This window comes from Chenopodium album, chromosome 22 (assembly GCF_948465745.1).
Source record: "Chenopodium album chromosome 22, dcCheAlbu1.1, whole genome shotgun sequence".
Classification (NCBI taxonomy): domain Eukaryota; kingdom Viridiplantae; phylum Streptophyta; class Magnoliopsida; order Caryophyllales; family Amaranthaceae; genus Chenopodium; species Chenopodium album.
In genome coordinates, this window is record NC_137855.1 from 32,526,670 (window position 1) to 32,554,160 (window position 27,491).

Here is a 27,491-nt window from a genome sequence, read left to right on the forward strand (position 1 = left end):
AAGAAGTATTTATTTCGGTTGCCTTTGTTTTCATGTAAGCTTACTATTGATGATGGGACAATTGCCATGAATTTTATGATAAATTTAAGGAACAAATTCATGAGATTTAAACAGATCACATGCTTTTATTTGGCCTTTATAGGCAGTGATAAGAATTAGTACGTAGATATATATATATATATATATATATATATATATATATATATATATATATATATATATATATATATATATATGGTCTTATGTTTGGATCAATTACACCAAACTTTGTTAATTTTTGAAATTTAAGATGGAAGATGAACAAAAGGAAATTGCTATTAAGGTTGCAGGAGACAAGTATAGAACTATCTTGCATGAAGAAATAGAAAACAAAGACATCCAATGGAGACATGGTGGTCCTCCAATTTTCGACAAGGTTAACAAGCTCTTTGAAGAAGGAAGAACAAAGGTACGACGTACTCTCTCATTCGATCTCTTACATGTATGTACTAGCCAGTGTGTCTCTTAGCTTGTAATGACGAGTAAAGTTACTTCAAAAGCAACTCAAATTTGGGTAGGGGTTAATGTGTTAGAACGTACAAAACCATAACTCGATTAGCTTGTGAACTCGATTGACATGTTGATTTTCATATGTTTCTTTAGACCTGATCAATGGGCGGGCCGGGGCTAGACATAAAAATTCTGCCCATTTCTCGGGCTGGGCCGGGTCGAGCCTAGCTTCGGGCCAAAAGTTTCATGCCCAAAGCCGATCTGTGTGGGCTTTTCGGACCGGGCTAAAAAAAACTAGAATGGCAAAAAAATGCATTTCCAAGCCCGTCCAAAAAAATAAAATTCAGGCCGGGCCAACAGGTCGGGCTAGTTTTAATCAACTCTAATGCTTCTTGTCTACCAACTTGAATTGGTCTAGTAGTACATGTGGAACTTGGCCTGGTGACTTTGAGATCTCAAGTTCGGCTATTTATTAGAGCATCATAAAATTCCAAACTCTTAAATCCTTCCCTTTGGAATTAATTATTTTAAAGTTTGAGAATTGTGGTGATTAAATATAATTACATTGATTTACATACAATATTTTTTTTAGGAAATTAACTAAGAAAAATGATTTCAGGTTTGGCCAAAAGGTTCACTTGAAGAAATAGTTCAAAATGCAATCAAGACATGGGAGATGGAGCTTTCCCACAAAACTCGTTTGCAAGACTTCAAATCTATTTGCCCTGAGAAGTTCAGGCTCTTTGTCAATGGTAATTTGTTGTCTATTTATTATTTTATCTTCCAATTGTAGGATTTTTTTTAAAAAATCCCTTTTCTCATTATTTAGCCACTTTGAAAATACAAAAAATAAAATTACGAGAGGTTAAGCTAGTCTAACATATAATTAAAGAAACAAAACAAGTCATAAAAGAAACAAATTACTACATCAGTGTAATTGATAGAATATAAAACATATTTCTAGGCCTCAACCATCAGCTTAAGTTTTTAGTTAAGATAGTCCACTTACAGTAATAATATTTATAAAAGAGGGTGCCTCAACCACTAGTAGAAAATCATAAATTCCCACCGGTTCAAAACCCCCCTATCGCACCAGTTTTAAACCGGTCTAGATTTCAGGGATGCGAAAAAGTAAACTTTCGCACATGTTCAGAATCAGTGGCTTTTCTTGCTTTTCGCACCAGTTAACTAGGGGGAGGCTCTCGTGAGATTTATCTTATGTGAGAACACTCTTTATGTTCTAAATTTTAACTCTTATGTTCTAAATTTTAAATCTGATGTTCTAAACTTTTCCTTAGGTGTTCTAAATTAAATCAAATGTTCTAATTTAGTACTCACATGTTCTAAACCATAAATTAGTTAAGTTTGATATTATAAATTTTAAAAAACTTGTTCCAAAATTTTAACTTGTATGTTTTAAATTTTAAAACGTGTGTTCTAAGATTTTTAATTATATGTTCCAGATTTTAAAGCGTATGTTCTATTTTTTACTCGTATATTCTAAATTTTTTACTCACATGTTCTATATTCTATATCAATTTATTCTAAATTTTTATTCACATGTTCAAAATCTTAAATCAGATGATCTAAATTTTACTCATGTTTAAAATTTCATAAAGCAAATTTATTAAATATTTAGTCACTTGTTCTAATTCTTAAATAAGATGTTCTAAACATATTACTCACCTTGATGTTCAAAATTATTACTCATATGTTCTTAATTTTAATTTGAGTCACATATTCTAAATTTTTACTCTTATGTTCTAAATTTGTACTCACATGTTCAAAATTTAAGATCAGTTCTCATATAAATACAAATTCTCACATATGGACCTATTCTCACCGGATCCCTCCCCTATATATATATATATTTGCATTAATACTAATAATAATAATAATAATAATAATAATAATAATTTCTAAATTGAAATAATAACAACAATATATAGATAGATATTAATTTTCCCAAATGCAATATAATAAAGTGTCACATTTACAAACAATATTAATTAATAATATAATGTAGTTAAAAAGTTAACAAATAGAAGTGACATTTACAAATGGAAGGTGATGAAAGACGCCAACATATCTCGAACTTCATTAAATTCCTTGCTTGTGAACGGACCTTCCTTTCGTACCTTGCAAATCTTTAAACAAAAATTATGTTAGAATTAACTACTTAGGCTATACATGTATAAATACTAGTTTAAAAAAGGAAATACCACATAGCAAAATTGAGTAAGGGTTACTTACCCATTTTTGTGATATACAAATTTGTTTATTACATAGATAAACTTGTACTCCGTATTTTCTCATTATTAAAAAAGGAAGAAAATATAAGTACTTTGAATAAACATATTAAAGAATACAGAAAAAGAGAGTCTTGAAAAATAATTAAGATTTAAATTTATTTATTTTTGTTTTTTTGTTTTTGTTTTTGATTTTGTTTTTGTTTTTGTTTTTTTTTAATATTATTTTTTATTATTATTTTTTTGCAACTTCTCTTTGAAAAACCCTAAGGGCCTGTTCACATTTACTTAATTTCAATTCAATTCAGTTTAGTTCAGCTCCAATCAGTTCAGTTCAGCTCCTAATTTTCCTCTCTCATAAAAATTAATTTCAGCTCAGCTCAGTTCAGTTCATTTCAGTTTAGTTCAGTTCAGCTCAGTTCAATTAATGTGAACAGACCCTAAGTTGAAATATTTTGTTTAGTGGACTACTAAGAAAGCAATATTTCTGTAATTATTGATTTAACTAAAGGATAGGTTACTATGAATATTATTAGAAAGTTATGTATCATTTTATACTTATAGAACAAATTTTTTTACCCTGCCACCATATAGAATCTTTGAAACTCAAGGGATACCGTATACAATCTATTAGTTGAATCTTATTTTCCTCCAAAAAGAAAAAAAGAAAAAAAAATAGTCATATGAGTGGCAACAACTTAATTAAATAAATATCTTCTCTATTATATTCTCTGTTATATCTTCTCTATTTTATTAATTGCTTTAATTTGATCCAAGTGGCAACAACTAGAACCATATTTTAATCCAAACTTCCAACCACAAAACTATATATATTTTCCTTTTGTATTTTATCTAAAAACACCAATAGTTTAATTAAGAAAAATAAAGGAGTGGGTGAATTTGACACCCAACTAATAGTCAAGGAGTTGAGAAACTAAACATTTCTTAAAATTAAAAAAGTCATATGAGACATTTCGTAATGGAAAAATATAAAATGGAATTCATATTATATAATTTTTTTTTTGCTTTAATGAAACATAATCCAACTAGTTAAAATTTTAAAATTTAAATGGTATAATAAACTAATTTATACAATTTATTTTGTTACATTTTATAGAATTAACCTTTTCTTTTTTTTTTTTTTTTTTTTTTGCAAATCATAAATTCGTTTCATTGGCAAATGACCTAAAAATCATACCAATTACTAGCTTCATTCTAAAACTTTTCTTTTTGGCACACAAATTTAATCCTAATAGTCATAACAACACCCTGTTTGTCAATATAAAGGATAATGTTCAAATTATTCATTCAGTGATAAAAGATGAATTGAAACCCACTGACAGAAGAATAAACCTATTAAATTCATTTTGGAGATATTTTGAATACGTATAAAATATTGTAAGAATTGAATTATTTATTGAAAAAATTGCCCAGAATAATCCCACCTTTAGGCCATCCGCTGAAAATAATCCCACATTTGGATTATTTTTAAATAATCCGACCTTTATGCTCAATTCGCTCAGAATGGTCCCAAGTGACCTGTAACCGTTTGAATAGGTAATTTTTTTTATTAAGTTTAATTTACACTTGTCACTATGTGAATGGTAGTGACCTGTAAGTCTGTAACCGTTTGAATAGGTAATTTTTTTTTATTAAGTTTAATTTACACTTGTCACTATGTGAATGGAAAAAAAAAGTTTTAATTTTAATTTTGTTTTTAAAAAGATAATTAGTACCTTTTTTTCTTAAAAAAAATATATATATATAAAAAACTAAAACCATTCTCAGCCCCACCGCAACCCCATCCACCTCCCTGCCACTACCATCAACTCAGACGAGGCCCAAAATCGGCATCTCCACCGCAACCAGACACCAGCTCCTTCGCGTCGTTTTCCGACCCTCCCCTACCCCTTTCCGTCGCCACTAAACCACCACAACCATCACCGAAATCAAGGTGTGGGATGGGGATAGCGGCTGAAATCGAGGCGTGGGCAGGGGATTGGGGTCGAAATCAGGGCGTAGGGAAGGGAAAGTGGCCGGAATAGGGATGAGGGAGGCTGGGGTTAGGACGGAAAAGGGGATTTCGAGGGTGGGGAGAAGGATTTATACTCGTCGGTGCTTTCCGGCTGGGTTTTCGTGGGGGAGGGGGTTGGTGGTTCAAGGGATAGGAGGGGATCACGGTTGGTCGCGGGGATGGGGGCTGGCCGGCCGGAGTAATGTGGCAGGGGCCTTAGCGGCTGACTCAGGCAGCCGGAGTAGTTTGGCAGCCTTGTGTGGGTGGTTTGTTTAATTATTTATTTTTATTTTTTTTAAAAAAAATTAACTTTTTTAAAAAATTGATTTTATTTTTTTACTTTTTTGACCAATCACAGGTCACCACGTGTCCATTAACTTATTATAACAACTTACATGACCGGTTGGGACCATTTGGAGCAAATTGAGCATGAAGGTCGGATTATTTAAAAATAATCCAAAGGTGGGATTATTTTCAGCGGATGGCTTAAAGGTTGGATTATTCCGGGCAATTTTTCCTTACTTATATTGGAATGATTTAGAGATTAGGAATGTTAGTTTCATAGGCGAATATAAAACCTAGTCGTATAAATGTAATTATAGGCTTTCTCTTCTTAATATTTAAGGTATTCTGATATGGTCTCATTTTTATGATTTGGTCTGATGTTATTGACTAATCTCGTAAGATTTTCAATCTTTATTTTTCATATATATATTTCGTAATTTTTCAAATAAAGAATGAAAAATTGCCCGTGGGTTTGTTTGTTTCCTAGAGAGGTAGTAAATTTTACGCTTTGTAGAGATGGAAATTTTAAATTTAATTATGTTTTGAGTCATGGGGTTATTTATATCAATGTGGATAGGGGTGAATCCACGAAGGTTTAAGGGCAGCATATGCATGCTACCTTGAAAAAGAATAAAATGGCTGATAAAAGACATATCTTAGATACTGCTATAAGAAATAAGGAAATCGACAACTTTTGCTACTTTCCAATTCAAAATGAAAGGAGACCGATTATATAAAACAATCGGGGTTTTTTTTTAAAAAAACAAATTGCTTTACTTATATTTGTGCATAAATAATTTTGTATTCATCCAAATATTTTTCATAAGTGGTTTATTATTGTTAAAGACTCTTTTATTTGATGAAGTTCTTTCTATTTTATTGCAGTTTTCAATGTACATATTTATTTGTTAACTAGTGTGTACCCCGGGCGATGCCCCGGGTTGCTAGTTTGTAACTTCTTTAATTTAATAATTATGTTCGACTATTTGTATAGTTAGTGTGTATAGTGGTTTGGGCGTTGCCTCGGGTGTCACTTTTTTTTCATCATATGTATTATATATTCTAATCTATTGAAAAATAAATGAATTATATTACCTCTAATTAATTTACTTAATAAATGAAAGGAATATATAATATCATGTGAAATTAGAAACATTAATATAAAATGGTTTAGATGGTAAATTTATGACTTGTATGTATCAAAGGTTAGGGGTTCGAATCTTATACAAAGCATATTTTATTTTGCTAAATGAAGTAGCTAGCTTACGTGGCGCAAATACTTTGAATGGTGACGTGGCATTGTGACATGACACACATATTGTGAAGAGTGTCACGTGGCACCGTTGCTTTAAAAGGAATGCCTTTTAATATATAGTATAGATCATTATCAAATTGCACCAGCTCATGTAACACAGGTTAAGTTACGCTATTTAGTTTTATATGACTAAAGCAATAAAGAAATTTTTTATTAAATAAAATATTTTGATTCCTCCGTGTTTTAAGAAGTGTTATACTTACCAAATCCGGCCGTGTTTCAATAATTGTTACACTTCCCTTTTTTGGCAAAAAACACTATATTTAAATATTATATCTCTCACCTCTCATGGTCCCTACCCAAACCCACTACTGCTTTTTTACTATATCTTTTCTCTCACATTTATTACTTTTCAATAAACTATTAACCCCACTATCTTTCTTTTACAATTTTTTAATACTTCAACTACCCCACTTATCTCTTATTTAATTTAAGTCAATTAAATTGCCTAAAACTATGTGCCGGTCAAACTTTAACACTTAGGGTCTGTTCTCTTCAGCTTATTTTCAGTTCAGTTCAGTTCAACTCTGATATATTCAGTTTAGTTCAGTTCAGTTCTTATCTTAATTCATTCTCTCATAAAATATTCAGTTTAGTTCAATTCGGTTCAATTCAGCTCCAATAAGTTCAGTTCAATTTAGTTCAGTTCAGTTTAGTCAATCAGAACAGGCCCTTATTCAAACACAGAGGGAGTTTATATACAATTTCATATTTTTATATTTCTTTTTATTTATAGTATACTAGTTTAGATTACCGTATAGTTCTTATCCTTATGAATAAGAACTATCGAGTACATACATACAATAGTATATTTTTTTTTTTTGAAACCAAACATACAATAGTATATTATTAAACATATGTGATGATCAGAGAAGATCCTAATGCTCTGTTTCTGGAAAGTTCTATTGTACAACTCAGCATTAGATATTTATGGCTCCTTGTCCTAGTTGTAAAAGTTAGTTAGAATCTGTAACTAACTATATACATCTTTTTCGTTGTATTTTTCTTAAGATTTACTCATAATAAAATTTCCCAAATTAATTTTACTTCAATTTTCCTCTTAATCTAGCTTTACTAGAATCAGTTTCACATGGTATCAGAGCTATTGCTCGATTCTGATTGTTTTCCGCTTGATTTCGATTGATATTTTTTTAGCAAATTGCTGAAATTCTTGATTGAATTTCTTGTTTTCGCTCACATATAATACTTTTTTTTACAACAGCAGAATGCATTTAATTAAAAACAGGTATCCAAATACAAAATACAACATAATACTTTATAATGGATCATTGTATTATATTGATAACTACGTTATAGACTATAGATTATTCCATATTTATAAAATGAAAATTTATTAACCAAAATATAGGGTTACAATCTAAAAGTTAATTATTAAACGATAATACATATAATAACTTGTTTACCTGCTGGCTTTTTGTCTTATTGTTCTATGCAACCCCTACTTAAAAGTTTTAGATCTGTCACTGAAGTGGGTGTTATTCATAAGCAAATTTCCTCTCATTTTTCAAAACTTTAAAAGAGCGGATCGACTAATCCCATTTTACTACCGGCATTACCTATCTTTTTTCCAAAGTACGATTTCCATTCATTTACTTTACCGATGTTTTTAGTGGTAGTGGCGGTGGTACGGTGCAATAGTATATACGGATGAGAGAGGTGTCAAGGAACGAGATATAAAATAGGATGCATGGTAGTCAATTGATCGGGTGTGAAAGAGGAGAGAAATAAGTCTGATATGATGTGCAATTTTTATTATATCCTGGGAGCACTGTGATATTTGTGCTCGCTGTACAAGAAAAATAATAAGAATTACATGGTCTAAAAACTAACATGAAGCAAAACATAAATATATAACATGTTTGAGCATTGTTGTTTTTTAATCGGCGTGGTTACTATTATTCAATCAATAGTTATTTTTGTTTTATCATGTGATTTTTACTTTCTATATAAGGTTAATTCGAATTAGTTAATAACATATACAGTATTTTTCAGAAAAACGGATGTCCTTTTAGTCCGATTTCATGTTGTTTCAAACATATAAATAATATTCACAGTTACATTAAATTTAAAATTTTTAATCTATCTATCTTATCATTTGTAAGATTTCTAAAGAAAATTGATGTTAGGGTTTAAAATATTAATATCATCATATCATTTGAAATTAGGGTTTTGAATTGTAACGAAATTGTAATTATATTATACTCACGACTTTCTTTTCCTATGCGCTACTTGCATGTTGCTCTTCTTCACCATTTTTGTTATGTTGTTGTTTTTATAGATCAAATCTTGCATGAAACCAGACATTGTTGTTTTCTCTTCAAATTCAATGAAGAATGAATTAATCTTTAAGATATTAAGCAGCTATAAAGTTTCTTTAGAGTGTTTGGAAGAAATTGAAGAAGAAACAGAGATTTTTTTTTAGTTTATCAATGTCAATTAACCAGAGAGGAGAAAATTAGGTGAGAGAAAATTTTTGAAAGAGATTTTAACCCCGATTTTTTTTATTAAGTTTTTTGTATTTATACTCGCACTTTTTACAATAAAGTGGTCCAACAAGCTAAGTTATGTTCGTTATTGTTTTTCTGAATATTTCTTTTGATTCAATGCATGTTATTTTATAATTTGTTTTTTTTAAATGCGAGCATTCGATTTTACTGTATATTAATTGTTTTGCGAAAATAGACCGTAAATACCTTGAAAGACACTTTTTTACAATAAAAAAAAAGTATTATGATTACATTAAGGATTGTTTATTATATAATAATATAGAGCTAAAAGGTTCAAAACGTCACTGTATGGTCATGTTTACTTCATCTTATTTAAATAAATACATATTTGGATTCTCTAGATCCGGAACCGGTCTAGGATTCATTGTCACTTCTACACTTATTCCATCTACAAGTAATATTAGATCTCATAAAAGTATGATATATGATATAGGAAAAATTGCTCGCAATAATCCGACCTTTTGCCCGTCTGCTGAAAATAATCCCACCTTTGGATTATTTTTTAATAATCCCACCTTTATCCCCTGATCTTTTTTATTGGTCCCAACCGGTCACTTAACTTGCTTTAGCAAGTTACTTGACACGTGTCGACACCCGATTAGTCCAAATAATAAAATAAAAATAATTAAAAAAAAAGTTTTAAAAAAAATTAAATAATATTATAACCACCCACCAGCCAAACCACCTTCCCAGCCACCGTTCTCGGCGCGGCGACCTTCCCAGCCACCATTCCCGGCTTGGCAACCTTCCCAGCCACTGTTCTTGGCGCGCCGACATTCCCAGCCACCAATCCCGACTTTTCCGACTTCCCCTGCCCCCTCTATCACCCTATTCCGGCCTCGCAACCACCCCTAATATCGGATTTTCCGACATCCCCTGCCCCCTCTGGCCGCGTCGACCTTCCCCTTTCCCGAATTCCAGCCGCGTCGAGCGTCCTTGCCCCTACCCCCCTCCCCCATCACGGTGCCTCCCCTACCCTTATCCACGAATTGCCGAACCACCAACAACCTTCCTCCACCCTCAAAAACCATTTTCTGTTGTCTCGATTCCGGCCCCTTACCTGTCCCCCGACCTGATTCCGACCTGGGTTTGTGGGGTTTCGAATGGGCATGGGGTTGGTGGGTTTCAAAGGAGTTTTGGGGTTGGTTAGGCTAGGGTTCCGGTCGGCGTCGGTTGGGAGTGGATTTTTGGTTTGGTGGGTTGCGTTCAGGTGGGCTTGGTGGTGGGTTACAGTCAAGTGGGGATTGTGGTGGCTTAGGGGTGGCTGGGACGGGTGTGGCTGGGGCTGGTGTGGCTGGGGTGGAGGGTTTTTTTTTCATTTTTTTATTTTAAATTGTTGGACAAATTATGTAGTGACATGTGTATTCCAAACCAAAGAAAAAAAATTACCTTTTCAATTGGAACGGATTAGGGGTAAAGGTGGGATTATTAAAAAATAATCCAAAGGTGGGATTATTTTCAGCGGACGGGCAAAAGATCGGATTATTGCGGGCAATTTTTCCTATGATATACTTCCTCCGTTTACTTTTACTTGCAACACTTCCCTAAAAAGGAAATGTCACAATACTTGCAACACACCATAAAAGGAAAGTTACTTTAGGGAAAAACTATACTATTTCCCTTATTTAAAACACATGGCCCACTAAATTACAATCCTAACAAGCAAGTAACAACCACTCATCCTATTTTAAAGTTTATTATACCATATAAACCCTACCTTTCTTAATTACCGTGCTAAAGGGTGTGTTGCATCTAAAAGAAAACGGAGGAATATATATATATATATATATATATATATATATATATATATATATATATATATATATATATATATATATACCACTGTAACATCTAATAACGGTACTGTTTATGTATTTTGTGGTATTTTATGTACATATCAATATTTACAAAATGTCATGCTATAGCCTATAGGTTTTGCAATCAAGATCAACATTAATTAGGTATATCTCCAATATATAATTTTAATTGGATACAGATTATTGTTGAGTGAATTTATTTTCTTTATTGTTGAAGTATTAAAGCATTACTGTACATAAAGAAAAGGAAAAATTGGCCGTAACAACACCAACTATGATAAAGGTGCGTGCAGCAGCACAACCTTTTAAAGGTGCAGTTTACAGCACAAACTATGTAATTGGGTGCACATATTAGCATAAATGACACTAATGAACTAAAATTCCAAGGAAAAAGTTGGAATCTTTATTATTGTATATAATTGTTTAAACATTATTTAAACTTATATGATTTTCCATCACGTGTGACTAAATTATTTATTTTTTTTCATTTAAGCATTTCTTAACCTCCACCATTTTATTAAGCGGATTCCTTCAAAAAAAAAAATTGTGCTATTATTTTTCTTGTTCGCTTCTCCAATTACTTTTTGACTATTTCTAATATCAATCTCACAGATTGACTTAGTTTCCTTTCCCTTTCCACTTAGTTAAATACTAAATTGATAAATTAAAAAAAAAATCATCTGAATATTTTTATTCTATAAGATTTTAGGATACATAGGTAACTTTCTAATACCTAACACCGGGACAAAAAATGATTTTAAGTACTTAATTAAATCAACAAATAATTTTGGAATTGGATTATATTTTAGGATATGCCAAATTGATTTTCTTGTTTTTTGATGTACAACACTTAAACTGTGGAGGTTGTGAGAGAATAATTTAAAGGGAAAAAGTGAATTATAATGGAAGAAAACTAAGTCAATCATTACACGAGATGTAAAAAAAAGTAATTGAAGAAACAAACGATAGAAAATAATGGCGAACACTTTTTAAAATAATTCAATTTAATAGTTACTGAATTACATGAGATGGAAAATAAAGTAGAATGGAATTAATCAAAAATATATTTAAACAAAAAAGCATTAAAAATATTTAAGATTTCACTTTCACAACAAATGTAAATTTTGCCAATGTTATTTATGTTGTTATGTGCACCCAAGTGCATAGTTTGTGATGTTGAGTGCATCCTCGAAAGGTTGTGCTGCTACACGCACCTTTGTCATAGTTGGTGTTGTTGCGCCCAATTTTAACAACCTTGTATATGGTGGGTGCATCGGTGGGTGCACCAGAGTGTATACAACAATCTCTCTGTATATGAAAGATAGGAAATTTGGAAGTAATTTAAGTACATTTAACAAATGTAAACATCTCCAACAAAAATACAAGTAAACAACATTAATAACTTATAATGATAGGCCACTAAAGATCGAAGTATATATGTATGTTGTATTTGTAATAGGAAGAGAAGGGTTAACAGGGGAAGAAGTGCTGAGGCTTGGGAGCTACAATTCCTTATTAAAGAGTTCAATGCCAGAAGAATTCCAGACATATTACAAAGCCAGTGAAGAGACATTTGAATCATCACACGACTCGTTTCAAGCTGCGTTTCCTAGAGGGTTCGCATGGGAGGTGATCTCTGTGTATTCAGGACCGCCTGTTATTGCTTACAAGTTTAGGCATTGGGGTTACTTTGAAGGACCTTATAAAGGTCATGCTCCTACCGGAGAAATGCTTCAGTTTTATGGCCTTGGCATTTTGAAGGTACAACTTTATTGTATATTGTTTTAATTACACTACAACAAATGATATTAAGGAGGTATACTTAGGGCCTGTTCACATTTACTGAACTAAGCTGAACTTAACTGATTGGAGCTGAACTGAACTGAACTGAATTAAGCTGAAATGAATATTTTATGAGAGAAGGAAATTAAGAGCTGAACTGAACTGAACTGATTAGAGCTGAACTGAACTGAACTGAACTGAACCGATTGGAGCTGAACTGAACTGAACTGAACTGAAATTAAGTAAATGTGAACAGGCCCTTAATTTTATTTAATTTTCAATTTAAGTTCAGCAAAAATAAGCAAACTTTAACCTTAAAAAATATTACTCCGATGTGAAATACGTAGTATAGATTTAGAAGGGCAAGTAGTAGGTGCTCGCCTTGATGGTATGGACTCTTGACTTTGAATTTATTGGTGTACAACAACAATGAATACTTTGAACTTAAATGTAGGTGGATGAATCCATGAAAGCAGTGGACGTAGAAATCTATTTTGATCCCGCAGAGTTATTTGCGGGGCTACTAAAGGGTCAACCTTTATCTGATCAACCAACCACTATCAGCCACCACGATACTGGTGGTATATGCAGAGGCAACGACAACACTCACTAAGAGAAAATAGACTGAACACAGTCGGAGTGGATCTTTTGTCAGAGATATGAGATCTTAGAGATACGAGAAAATATATCTCTCTAACATCTTTCCCAAAATAAAATTACAAGAAGTTTTTTTGTTGCATGGTTTTAGTTTTTTTATTTTTTTGCTTTAATATTTCAAAGTTGTATGGGTATAATATATTGATATAAGTTGTGTAATGATGTTACAAAATTGGAAAATAATTCCAAAATTGAGTTTACAATCTTCCAACAGTAAACTAAATTAAGTTTACAATCAAATTGGTAAACTTTGTAACATGGGACTTGTTATTTAGTAGAGCCTTGCCACTCTTTGAAATTTACAAAAGGACGTTATTCCACCAAATACTAATACGTACGTGTTGTTTACAAGTACATATTACTAAATTAAGGGAAGACTCGTACACAAGACATACAAAACATACCCATATTAGCCATGTATAAGTAGCACAATCTCCCTAGCCAGTGAGAAACGAATCCTACACCACAAGGTGAGAACTACTAATCTACATGCGTACATAACATAATCACAACGTTCGCAAGACTAAAGGTCACGAATAATTTATTTCATACTTGTACATATATTAGCCCATTTCTCCTCCTATAGAGCTATTTTCTCATGGAGGGACATATTTATACAATGGAATCTCATGGTGAGAATTGGTAGAAGACAATGGAGCACTTTCATATTCATTCTCTTTAGGTTGGGAGGTTCCATGCTTCTCCTCTATATTCACTCCCAAAGCTTTCATATTGCCAATCACACATATGGTTGCGAATATAAGTATTATCGCAACACTTTGAAGCTTCATTTCGTAACACCTTTTCTGTGAAGAAAATTAAACATAATTAATAAATATATCTCGACGACCTATCCTTTATCCTTTTAAAAATGTCAATGCATTATTATAATCTCCACAAAATATTGTTCTTTATTTTTTGATAGCTTTGTTGGTTAAAGTAACGAGAAATAGTATAAAAGGCATAAAAACAAATTTGCCTATATCATCAATCTTAATTATTACCTCAATTCCAAAATAAGTTAACTAAGCTTTAATTGAAGCAATAATGAAAAATAAATAAATAAATAAAAACAATCAAAATAAATATCTCCTTAACCCTTAAGTAAGCAAATTAAAGAGCATATAACATGGAACAAGATGATTCTCCTAAAATTGATTAATCAAAGCAACAAAAAACTTACAGATCCAAAATTGAAGATGAGTCTTGATCATAAGTATCAAACAATCCAAGAGTTTAACCATTATATAGATAATACAGCTTGTTAAAGATTGATGAGGTAATTAGATATTAATGGAGTTACCACAAATGAGGCAAGATAAAGTGGGTTATCAATTAATCTTCTTGATTTGAAACGAATTAAATGATTAGGGCTAAAATTTGCGGTGATTTTAATATCAAAGTCAATTTACTCCACTTTTAATTCGAAAAAAACAAAATGAATTTTAGTAAAAATGATTACCACTTAAGGAATTTATAGGTTCTTAATGGAAAATTAATAAACCTAGGTCTAGGCAAATTGTCTCAACCCAACTCTCAAGTCATTTCACCACGTCTAAATGCTCAAAAAAGTTGCTATATTAGTGTCATAATATACTAGTAGCTTCTATTTTTTGTAATATACTATTTGCCTTTTGTAAGTAAACTGGTAGAGGGGGTAATATTGTCGCCCATCATCTTGCTAAATTAGTGCCTTTTGGAGTTGAACAAGTATGTGTCAATCATTGTCCTACGGAAATTTCTCCCCATATAATGCACTAGCTCGACGTTTTTCCTCCAATCTAAAAATAAAAAAAAAAAAAGAAAAAAAAGTTAAAAGAAAGTAATCCAAACTATGCTTGATATATGGAAAATAATTCTAATTACAAACTTTGACAATGATGTAATGAAATTTCTGAATTACAAATACTAGCCCTCTATACACTTAATGGATGGGTAAGTCCTTATTTATTTTTAAATGCATGATCTATAAAGTGATTTGAGTCATTTGACTAATGAGAATTTTTTTTTTTTATTAACATTTTGTATTTTTTTGTGTGTGAAATACTAATCAATAATCCTTCCACCAAACCACCACAAACAATATAGATTGAAAAAAAAAAAGGCTCTAAACTTGATAAATTATATAGTATGTAATTTATGCGATCAAATATAATTTAACAAAATGGTTTATGACATTTTTTATTATTTTTTTTTGTCATCCAATAATATATAGTAGTAGTATGTAATTTTTTTTTTTTTTTTTTTTTTTACGTAAACTAAAGCATTCAGGTGGATCAAAGTGAGGAAATCCTTCATTCATCTTTGAAATGATCATATGAACATTAGTCGAGTTTACACCAGCCTTTTGTCATGCATATCAATGCCTAAGGTACGGGTTTCGCCACTTTACATACACTATGTACAAAATTTACAATCATCAGATGAGCTAGACTTAGGATAAGTCAGAACCCGAGACAAAAACAACACTACGAGGTTCACCTTCAGCATACGAGCTTTGTATTGACGATTCGGTACTTTCTACTTCCCCAGACTTAATTTTTGTCAGCATAAAGATAAGCTGGATTTAGGACAGGTCAAAACCCAAAACCAATACAACACTACTAGATTCACCTTTCAGCATACGAGCTTTGTATCGAAGATTCGGTACTTCCTACTTCCCCAGACATCATTTTTGTCAGCATAGTATGATTTTATACAGCAAAGAACCCATGGAGGATTTCTGGGAGCATTTTCTATTACACCACCACTATCAACTTCAGCAACTCCAAGCAATGTATTCCACTTCCGAATCAATGCATCCATTGGCAGTTTACCTTCAAAAAATACTTCCTGCCATTCAAAAACAACAAAATAAGCATACTTCAAACTCTTGACTGTCAGCATTTAAGAACGCATCTAAATGCTGCCATATCTGCCTCTCTCTCAACAAAGGAATGAGTCACATGTCTCTCTCAAATGAGAGACATAGTGAGATTTGGTAAACCACCAAATAATAAAGTTCCTTGCTTCAGCTTAACGATAAATCACAAGACTGCCTTGTACTTCCTCTATCATAAATGAAGTCACGTATAGAGGTTGTTTGGTTCAGCCAAAGATATCAGGTACGGTATCAGTTATCAAATCCATGGGCATTACCTTATTTTATGTTACAAATGACCCCTTTATTACTTTTAGTCTGAACTTTAAGGGCAAAAATGATCATTAATAATCTAAACGCAAAATTGTTTTTATTAAAAAACTTTGGGTAGCTATGATTGTGGTGCTGTAATTTCAGCAGGGATTTAGGTTATCGTGGGTGTTACAGTAGTGGACGTATAGTCTATTTTTCTTTTTCTTTTCTTTTTTCACTGTAACAATTTTGGCAATTTGGTGGTAATGTTAGCAGTTTTGTTAGCGGGTTGATGGAGGTTGCAGGGAAAGTTGTGCTGGATATGTGAAATAATTTGGGTACTGGGTAGACTGAGGCTATGGTAGACGAAGGCAGGTGTGGAAATCAGAGTAACATATTATTTTAAAGGCTGATTTCAGGTGAGAGGGGTGGGAGGGGGGTTTGGAGGGCGGGTCTCCTAAGTACAGAGCCAAACATCAAAAATTGGTTTGGATGATTTCAAAACCATACCTGATACGAAAATCAATTGAACCAAACACCTCCAAAAGGATGTCCAGAATTCAATAGTTTATTATTTAGATTTCGCACAATGCCACTATTTAAATTTAGTGATGAGGGAAAGAGCTCATACCCCATCTTCAGCATATAAATAGGCATGAATTCTTCCAGTTGGGTCCTCCAAAGTAAGCCGGATCCGATAGGTTCCATCTGGAGAGAGAAAGTCCTGAATAGTCCACGGAAGTGCTGCTACAACCCGAACAATACATTTATATTTTCCGGTCACCTAAATGAATGAAGCACAACAAATTGTTATACTATCACACATGCAGAATCTTCTAAAGCATTTTAGTATGACAAATTGACAAGTAAAAACGCTTTCATGGTTTGAAAATTCAATAAACAAATTTGTACATAGTCAGTGATTCCATATAGACTTTGTCATTTTAGGAGGGAATGAAAAGAATAGGGGTAGAGAATTGTTCCTTCAGGGCTAGAAACAGGCAAACAATCTGACAAGTATTTGGCATGCATGCAAAATAGGATAATATCAAGGCCTGCTTTAATTAGCCTCAATTCTTAATCATATTCTGGTATAAATATATACTTAGTATAACACTTTCTAACTTAAGGCATACAAAATATCAGTTTGAAAGTACAAGTGAGCAAATGAAAGATAATTGCTAGTTATAACGTGGAAGCAAAGACAAGATCTGTTATTGTGGCAAGATGCCACTTTTTTTTTTATTTAATCTGCCAAATTTTAAGGTTGAAAAGTAAAAAACTATAACCTTAACCATTGTCATAATCGTCTTAGACTTAGAGATAATACCCAGTGGCTCTACATTGAATTAATTTCCGGATATTGGAAACAACTGCTAATTTACCAACTGTCAAGAACCCACACACTAATTAAATGACAGGATAGACTCAAATGGCCAAAGCCCACCAGCACCACCGATCTGAATGTACACTAGGAGGCACAAAATGCAGCAAGGCAAAAGCAACCAAGGAGTGCAGCTAGTTGTAGGGGAATGACGGCAAGGGTCATTAATGTTCCGCTAAGTGAAGTAGCAACAACCACCACCTAGATTCTGATAGCTTAATTCTTTTGTCAGTAGAGCTGTAGAAGAATTGAGTAATATGTATTGAGATTGGTAACCTCAAGTTACCCACGAGAGTGACAACCTAAAGCTATCAATGTATTCTTTCTAATCCTTTTGTTCAATTAGTCAATCAACAAGCTTTCAATCTAATTTCTGTCCAGTTAGTTACACTTGTAGGCACAAATTTCAGTCTTTAAGAATGAGCTACATAGAACAACAAACCTTTTACTTGTAAATAAATTAGTAAATAGCAAAAGACACCATCAACTATGAAGCACAGGTATCCCATTTCCTAGTGTTTCCCACACCGGAAATGAGGGTACAAATACAGCCAAAATATGTACTCAAATGTCTTGACAAACAATGTGGAAGGCTAGGAGAATTGGGTACAGAACGAGTGTACAGGGGAGACATCTTGGGCATGGCTAGACAACTTTATTATTATCCCCCTCCACTAATCATGAGGGTCACTTCACCTTTTTCCCCCTCTAAAAAATACTAGCAGGCAACCACAAGAAAGTGCATCAGACCTGAAACTCCTTTCCTTTTATCCATAAAAAAACTAATCAAATTTGACGTTTGTTATTTAAGAAACTAACATGTCATATCTATGGTTTGGAACAAAGATTCTAGACTTTTACAGGAATATAAAGGTCAAAGGCATAAGGATTTTGGTTGCCTAAGTGATGCAAGTCCACCGGCACATTCACAACTTCACAAGTGATGTTATATGTTGTGAGAGAGGAACACAAACTAAAAGAGGAATCAGAATTTACAGTGGACTAATACTATATATAGCATTTCACAGCTATAAAATTCTAATATACTAGCCCCAGATCTCTAGAAGTATATAAGAAAAGGCGAGCTGGAATTAATAATTCACGTAAAAGCACCTCAACCTTATCCAAGACATCAAAACTGGGAAGGAAAAGAGGGTAAAGAATAGAAAACAGCCATATCAAAATTCAATGATTACGCTTCTCCTTCCCCTCTTAACATGGAAAAGAAAAGAAAAGAAATTAGCATCTGCTATTATACCGGATAAGTTTGCAGTAAAAGCGTACATATTATGATCTTAAAACAGGGAAAGAAGAAGTGGGGTAGGAAAAATAGTACCTGTGGATACGTCATAATGTCCATTAGGGTGACAAGAGGTACATCTTCAACTTTATCATCAACTTCTGATTATCATTCCCGCAGAAGATGTAAATAACAGTTATACATCAAGATCTTTATACATATACTAACACAATAAAGATAAGAGAGAACAATTTGACACCTGTAATACGACACGGCCAAGGAAAGCTTGTAAATGGCATCCGGTCTAACTTAGAGGATAACCTCTTTTCAAAATCCCTAATGAAACATGTACAGCCTTTTGTTGTTAATAACAATCACACAGACCATGCAATAATGCAGATTACTAAGAGATACTGCCACAATTCTCAGATACATTATATTTACCAAATCAAAGTGAACCATGCACCAAAAGAAAGAAAGCATGTGTATTACCAACCTTTGCCTCTCTAATATAACAAGGTGTTCATTTGGTAAGAAACGGACTTTTGTTGATGAGGTTAGTACACCACACCACAAACCTTCATGTACTTTAAACATTAGGTTGATAAATTTTACCCATCTACCAGCACTAACTGAAGATATATTGATCTTGACATTTTTTTGGTCAGCAGAAACTCTCAATATAGTTCCAATAGTCGGAAATTTACACAAGGTTTCCCTGGCCAAAGGCTGAGGTTCCAATTGCAGTGGAAGTGGATTTTCCTTTTCTGTGTGTAGCCTGCACATGTTCCAAGAAGTAGATTTGTTATCTCAATAAACAAAGCATATGCCTAAAACAAACTATACAGCCTACCCTGCTTAGTTAATTTGTAGAACCAATGAAAAAAGAAGATTAATGCATTCAAAAGAGCTTCTGAAGAAGCAAAAGTATAACGCTTCCAGTCAATAATAGAGGTTCTCATTTAAAGTTGTTGAAATATGAGTCGGTCTCCTACAGATCCATGATTTGATCCCCTGCTAAATTTTAAGGAGCTTGTGACTCATGCACACTTACTCAGATAGAAGTTGAGGTGGGGGAGCATCACTTCCATCCCAAACAAACAGCATCCACTCCTCTTGATCAACTTGAGACACATGCAGAACCTATCCTCCCCTCCCCAAAAAAAAAAACACCGCACACAAATAAAACAAAAAGGAATTTATCAGGTATTAATGGTTCTTTTACATTCACATAGACATAAAATCAAAATCATACTAAGATTCAATACAGTAATTGAGCAAAGGATATGAATTTTTGCTAAACTTGGTTACTGATTACATGTTCACACTTCACAGCACACATACCAAAATCTTTGATTAAATACAACAACCACTCCTCAGCCTGGGGTCAGTATCCATTTTAAAGAAAAATATCACCAACTGTCTGTAATATGTGCAACTCAAACTAACATAAAACCCTAGGAAAAATGAGCATAACATTGTGTATATGTATTGAAAATTGTTAATTTTCTTGGTTGTCTTTGCAAGAACAAAATTGGAAAATTGAAAAGTTTTCAAATTTTATAGACTGATTTGATTCATCAGATATTGATATGTAGAATTGTCTAAAGAAACAATCGTACGTCAATCTCTATCTGTCAACATTAAACCTTGACACACTATAACCAATGACACCAAAATATAGTGAACCTGTAAAAGAACAATGGTTACCAGAGACCCATGGTGTTTATTAGTGTTACTTACATGACTTGAATCTCTACTAAATTATATACATAGATCAGTTTGAAGGGCCAAATTTCAATAGTGTTCATTAGTGTTACCCATGGTGTTCATTAGTGTTACATGCATCTTTATAAATTCATTTGTGTTACCCAAATTTCCTCATCAACAAGGTCAATGAAACAAAATATCAATGATTTAGGAGGCAGCAACACCTTAACAGTTACCTTGCAAACCAGATCATAACATTGTCCGTCCTTAATTTGCCTCAGCAACACAGATTCTTCTGATACTGCAGCAACACAGATTCCTCAGTAATATTGTGGTAAAACCAGTAGTATTAACTTATGGAAAGTAACCACCAGCTAAAGATTATCACTCAACTTCCATATTCAGTAGATCAAATGAAAGAAACTGACTGAGGAAAATCATAACCATGACAAAAGTAGTAGGTTCCATAGGTTTGCATAACTAAATGTTAAAAAACAGAAGATGACATGAATCAAATAAAAAATTAAATGAATCACCTAAGCACCAAGACACAAATGAGATGAGATGGCTAGGAGAAGAGCTAACTGAACATGGCATCAATGTATAAAAAAGCTCAAGGCGCGCTGAGGCGATAAGGGCTATGCAGCGCCTAGGTGCGCCTCCTTGAAGTGAGGCACACTATATAAACAGTTGGCAGAATTTTGCGTCAGGTGCGCCTCGGGCGCCTCAAGTGCGCCTTATTAAAATCGCCTCGCCTAGACCCAAAAAGGCGCTTACCCCCTATCGCCTTGCGCCTCAGCGCGCTTTTTCAAACACTGCATAGCATCAGCCTAGTTAACACAGTAAGTGGTTCCCATTTACAACATCTTTATATATAGAAGAAAAAACAACCAGCAAGTTCTCTTGTGAATAGCCAGAGTAATCCTTATTTCTTTGGTTGAAAATTACATCTTATATGAATAATTTTGTGTCATACTTCCTCCATTTTTTTTTCTCAAACTGCAGCAATTGCTTTAGGCACAAGATTTAAGAAAGGAAGTAAAAGGTGGGCAATCCCAAGAATGCCCATGTGACTACAAACAAAAGAGAGAAAAAGCGGGGTAATAGTTATTATCAAATGTCTAAAAGGGTATAATGGGTATTTGGTGTGTGAAGACATGCTAATAGTTAATGCAAGCATACCATAAATGGGAATGGTGCAATTAATAAGCAACTTCCCAAAAAGGAAAATGGTACAATTTAAAAAACGGAGGAAGTATTATATTTATTACATATTCATTTGACATAGCAGATCTAAAAAAGGAGCAAAATAGTGGCAATTAGTTGTGTTTTAGTCATAGGAAAACACGGCCAAGGAATCTTTATATCAAAAGAGAAAAAGGAAGTGAACAAAAAAGGTAGCAGATTATACACTCGCTTATACGAGGACAAATTACCTTGAGAAGAAATCCTAATAAAAACATCGATCATGGAAGCCTTGACTTGATCACATAAACAAATTGAAATCATAATAACAATTACTCTTCCATTTATCTCAAGAAAAATACATTTACAATAATAAATCTCTAACAAGAAATTATTTGGCACTGCAATAAACAGTCTGGTCAACTCTTACATAAAGGGGGTCAGTTATTCTTATGTCATTTCAAAAAATCAGTTTGAGAGCAGATAGAGGAGCTAAACATCTAAGAGAACAACAATTAAAGTGCAACATTCGACCAAAAAGTAAACAGTAGCTAGATTGCCAGAATGGTACCTGAATCAAGCTGGAAATTGTCTACCCATTTTCTTAATCCATCCACAAACGCTGTGTCTTGGTTTCTTGGCCGAAACATAGATGAGACTTGATAAGGATTATAGTTTTCACCATGTTTCCCTTCATAGAGCGCAAATGAAGAGAATTTTTTGTTGAAAAGGGCATAGGTTTCCTTATTATGAGTTTTCATCTGCAAAAATATGCATAGCATCATTTAGGGCATCAACAACTAAAGAAAACACTCTTCGTTATTATGAGTTTTCATCTGCAGAAATATGCATAGAATCATTTAGGGCATCAACAACTAAAGAAAACAGTCTTCCTTATTATAAGTTTTCATCTGCAGAAATATGCATAGCATCATTAAGGGCATCAACAGCTAAAGAAAACAGCCAAAACACAGTAAAAGAAACTGAAAACGAAAAGACAAAACGAGAGATAATGAAAAACAGGAAAAGAAATTTTGAAAAATACCAAGTTCAACTGGGAAAATCAATTTACAACTCACTTGGTAATTCTTAATTGACTGGGTGGCTATTGAGGCATAAGCTTCATCTAACAATAAAGCTAAGACAAGGAAGATAAAGGATGAAGCTCTTCATCAGTCAAGAAGATGTGAAAAGGAAACAATTTTTTTAAAAATTTTACAGTTCCAAAATATATTCAAACAAAATGCTGACAATATAAATTGAGCTTCTTGTCACCACCTTGATTAATAAAGATAGTGACAAAAGTATTTCTTATGTCCAGTCAAATTGAAGTAAACAAGGAGGAGATCTTTCCACCTTTACAAGGTTAAAAAAAAAAATGTACATGAAAATGGGAAAGGAAAAAAAAAGAAAGAAAGAAAGAAAAGAGAAAGTCAATTACTAAGAACACATTGTAAATCTGACCAAATTTACTTCATCACAATAAGGGTAGATGTTTTATAAACAGAGACTATAGTCACCAGAAAACGAAATGAGTAAGAAATAGAAGCTCCATGGAGAAAGAGTCTGCAAGTTGAGGTACCAAAACATGGGAAAGTTGGATGATATCTCCCGATGCCTTAACCTGAGGAAGCTTCTCTTGAGTTTCAGCAAAGATATTAACTAAAAGTCCACGGACATTATGTGACTCATCCACAATTCTCAATGAACAAAACCAATCTGTTAAAAAACAAGAGTATATATGCAATCACATTCTGGAAAATAATAATTACATGCTAAAATAACGCAGAAAGTAGCAAATTCTTATAAACATGCGAGTGTGATGTAGAAAAATTGAGCAAATATTTTCATAAAAGCTAGGCTCAGAGTAACCTATACTCGGATTTTATCATCAACCTACTACCAGCTCATAGTTGAGGGCAGCCATAAGTCCGGCCTTTTACTCCTCATTGCCAACTTTTTCAAGCAAATCATGTCAATCGGCAAAGTAAATTCACACTGAAAACAGCACATGTAAATAAAAATAAATAAATAAAAAATAAGCTTGAGAGGGTAACAGGGGAGATGACTAATATGAGTATAAATATTAACCATTATCATCCAGAGACATAGAAATAGGATATCAAGTGCAACCATGGATGCCCTTGTTGCTAGTGCTAAGAGGTATGCAGCCTTAACCAATACACCATTGATAGCTTAGTAAAACACTAGTTCTCAAAATACTATACAAGAATCTCATAAGAGCATCGATAAGTTGACCCTTATATATTTAGTAATGCCAACATTGTTAAATGCATGTCAAGCATCAAAAGCGTTGTTCGCCTAAAACCTAAGTCAAAGGAAAACAGATACCAAGTAACATATAGTTTGTAATCTATGAACTATATGTTCAAAGTTCTTTAATAACGTCTTCTTCCAGGACCAAGATGTGCATCCTAATTCTAGATTTAATTCTCATAAGAAGACTAATATTGTACTATAACCACAGCTAAAAGAAACTTTTACCTTCAAAATCAGCCTAGCATCAACAGCACATGATATACAATACAGCCCTATAGCAGCAACACCACCACCAACATCTAAACCCAATCTTATTGCAAAGTGGGATAAGTTACTCAAATCTGGCTACTAGTGTCAAACACGACGTCTAAATGTTGGACCCAGCCTTATATGAAACCTTTACATGTTTTTGACTCCAACATGAAAGTGCATTTCCCAAGGCACAAGATTGATCATAATACTATAATTTCACATAAACATCCCCTCCTCCCTCCAAAAAAAAATTAATTAACCAAGGCAGCATCAACAACAAAAGTGATGCATAATGTGGCTTCTAGCAACACTACCGGTCCACCGCCAATGACCAATAACAATCCCATTGTACAATGTACAAAGTTACTCAAATTCAGCTACCTGTATCAAACACGGGTACATGTCCAAATGTCGGATTTGACCATTATATCAAGCTTTAGCATGTTTAAAGGTCCAAAATGAAGTGCATGTCCAAATGTACAACATTAGTTTGTAACAATAACTTCACATAAAATCATCCTCCCAAAATAAAATATCAAACTACCGTATCAAAATGTTAGCAAAAAATTCAAAAATTTAAAAAACCCAACAACAAAAATTGCAGAAAATCTGGCTCAGGAAAACCTATACTCAGACTTAATCATCAATCTACTACCAAACCCTTTTCAGGGGGCAGCCGTAAGTCCGGCCTTTTATTCATCATAGCCAGAAATAGCCATTTGGGTAATTTCAAAATGCAATTAAAGCAAAAACCAACCAATAAAATTTAATCTTTCTACCAAAAAAATGCATGTTTTGATGAAATTGAAGAATGGAAGATACCTGTTCCTCTGCTTCGAGTAGGAGTACCATACTCGGCAATAATGCCGATTAGGTTAACTTTCTGATTCAAAGCAGTCATGGCATCAGCCAATCTGAGAAATCTGTAGTCATCTCTGTTCCTCATTTTTAGGGTTTAAGGTGTGTGAAATTTTACTCAACTAGTAGGGGTTTTAACTTTTAAGGAAGAAACTGTACGAAGACTGAGAAGTGATTAGGGTTTACTAGATGAAGCCCGTGTGATGCACGGGTCGATTTTTTAATTTTTAAAAAAATAATTTTTCATATTTATTTGATTACATTTGTTATTTTATTAGTTGTACGTAATATATCATTTTCTCCGTATTTGTTTTAAAATATTAGATAAAATTCCTAATCTCAAAAGATAACATTTCGTATTTAATTAATGTAACTATTAAAATCTCATTGGTCAATTATGCTTATGTGGCACTTGAATTATTTATTGGATATAGCTATAATTTATAATCTTATGTGGCACGTTAACTTATCTTAGGTGGCATAATCCTATTGTAGTTTTTTTAAAATATTAATCCTATATATGTGGCGCTCTAATAAGTTTTAAAAAATAAAAATCCTACGTGGCGCTCTAAAATTTCTAATAACTATCTAATGAATTTAATTACTAAACTATGGATGATACTTATGAAGTTTAAATATCCTTTCGCCCCATTAAACTTATTTTATCTTTATATAAGAAGTTTTGATCGTGGAAATTAAGCCTGCAATATATATACATATATAAATGGTTAGTAAATTCAATAGTATTTTATTTTAAAAGTTAAATATCTAGCATATATATAAATCATTGTCATCTTCCTTATAATTATCAGTTTTATCATGAGAACGTTTTCCATCTTCCTTAACTATATGACTTGTATGATTTTCTTTCATTGTTGCATCTTCGTTGTCCTTTCCAAAGAATAATAAAATAATTATATTTTTAAGAATTTTTTTATAAAACTTTAAATGAAAAACATATGTTAAGAACACTTGTTTCAATAATTTTCATCAAAAGTTACCTTAAGTGCACTTGGTTCAATAATTTTCGTCACAGTGAATGTTTGTCGTGAAACAGCCGAGAAACTCGTACTTTGATTTTCCAATTATTTTTGCTCGAATTTAATTCTCTGATCAAATTAAATCTGTAGGAAAAAAATAGCACATAAAATCATAAGCGAATAATCATAAAGTATTTCAAATAAAAACACGATGTAAGTAACAATTATATAATGTAAGTAACAATTATATATATAAGTTAAATTATGAATTACCCAACCATGTATGATTTAAATTTGACACAAATTACTAACACGAAATTGTTTGATGTCGATTGATTTTGCATTATACGTCAATTTATAATAGTAGGGTATTACCATAAGATTATGAAATATTTTTAATTTTTTATTATTAAAATCTATCTTTTAAGTTTATACAAAAAAATTGTCATTATCTATTATCCTTTATACTATTATATTTTGATGATATAATAATTAAGAAAAATTATTAGATTAAAAAAAACGAAAACTTCAATAATAATCCAACTTGGTGAACCCAAAAAATGGGTATTAAAAAGACTAAGCTAGGAAAATAAAAATTAAAGAAAATTAAAGAAAAAGAAAATAAAAGAACTAACTTTTTTTTTTGACAAGAATAAAAGAACTAACTTACTAAAAAGGAAAATATAAAGAAAATCAGAAAAAGGAAAAAGAAATTAAAAAAGAAAAGAAAAGGCAAAAGAAATAAAAATAAAATAAAAAGAAAAAGATATAAAGATCCTCAAAGTCAGACCCCCTTTCTTCTTCACAGTTTCGTTGCTCCTCAATTGGGAAATAATCCCACGCATCTTATCAACAACCAATGATCATAGCTATCCTTACTTAAAATTAACTTCCTAAAATATTTTTTCATATACATGTATCAATCACTAACCTAGTACTATATACTAAAAGACACACCAGCAATGACACGTGTCATCTCCTGGTGTGTCCTTAGTTTTTTTTTTTTCTTTTTCCAAAAAAAATAATATTTCAATTAAGGAAACAAATCATTTACAAAAATCATATTATTTATTTTATTTTTTTACATATTCCATATTAACATGTAGTAATTATTATATTTAAAATAAAAGATTTATTCACAAATCTTTCTAAAAAAAAAGGGTAATTATATACCAAAAAATCAAAATTTTAAAATAATCTTACAATAAAAAAAAATATTGCTCAGATTTTTTGCCTACTTTTGTTTTAATTGTGTATTGGAAGCTACAATTAAAATTGCAAATACCAAATTAACATATTTCATACTTTTATTATTTCTCGACTAATTTATGATTATACGGAATACACTAATACT

General features: G+C 32.4%; 2 protein-coding genes and 2 non-coding genes across 4 annotated transcripts; 1 reads left to right on the forward strand and 3 right to left on the reverse strand.

Moving 5' to 3' along the window:
* Window positions 1-229: 229 nt before the first annotated feature.
* LOC145604209 (pathogen-related protein-like) lies at window positions 230-13,092 on the forward strand. The gene is made up of 4 exons (XM_081660147.1): window positions 230-448; window positions 1,109-1,241; window positions 12,157-12,458; window positions 12,934-13,092. Exons 1-4 carry the CDS (start codon window positions 290-292, stop codon window positions 13,090-13,092), a joined length of 753 nt encoding a protein of 250 aa, XP_081516273.1. The 5' UTR covers window positions 230-289.
* A 2,326-nt stretch (window positions 13,093-15,418) lies between these two features.
* LOC145604665 (protection of telomeres protein 1b-like) lies at window positions 15,419-25,255 on the reverse strand. Its single transcript, XM_081660575.1, has 10 exons — window positions 25,122-25,255; window positions 23,350-23,486; window positions 22,339-22,528; window positions 20,819-20,883; window positions 19,927-20,015; window positions 19,369-19,650; window positions 19,132-19,208; window positions 18,969-19,033; window positions 16,880-17,032; window positions 15,419-15,968 (listed from the first exon to the last, which is right to left on the reverse strand). The coding sequence occupies exons 1-10, from the start codon at window positions 25,243-25,245 to the stop codon at window positions 15,753-15,755; spliced, it is 1,398 nt and encodes a 465-aa protein (XP_081516701.1). The 5' UTR covers window positions 25,246-25,255; the 3' UTR covers window positions 15,419-15,752.
* Window positions 23,625-23,722, reverse strand: LOC145606487 (small nucleolar RNA snoR113). The gene has a single exon (XR_014105352.1). It is a non-coding gene; the product is annotated as a small nucleolar RNA snoR113 (small nucleolar RNA).
* On the reverse strand, window positions 24,909-25,007 carry LOC145606486 (small nucleolar RNA snoR113). Its single transcript, XR_014105351.1, has one exon. It is a non-coding gene; the product is annotated as a small nucleolar RNA snoR113 (small nucleolar RNA).
* Window positions 25,256-27,491: the final 2,236 nt, after the last annotated feature.

Coding starts and splice junctions, on each gene's coding strand:
- LOC145604209 (XM_081660147.1), top strand. CDS start 290: ATGGAAGATGAACAAAAGGAAATTGCTATTAAGGTTGCAGGAGACAAG. Junction 449..1,108: donor TTGAAGAAGGAAGAACAAAG/GTACGACGTACT, acceptor AAATGATTTCAG/GTTTGGCCAAAAGGTTCACT. Junction 1,242..12,156: donor GTTCAGGCTCTTTGTCAATG/GTAATTTGTTGT, acceptor TATTTGTAATAG/GAAGAGAAGGGTTAACAGGG.
- LOC145604665 (XM_081660575.1), bottom strand. CDS start 25,245: ATGAGGAACAGAGATGACTACAGATTTCTCAGATTGGCTGATGCCATG. Junction 22,529..23,349: donor TCCAACTTTCCCATGTTTTG/GTACCTCAACTT, acceptor ATATTTTTGCAG/ATGAAAACTCATAATAAGGA. Junction 20,884..22,338: donor CAATTTCCAGCTTGATTCAG/GTACCATTCTGG, acceptor GTGTTGCTGCAG/TATCAGAAGAATCTGTGTTG.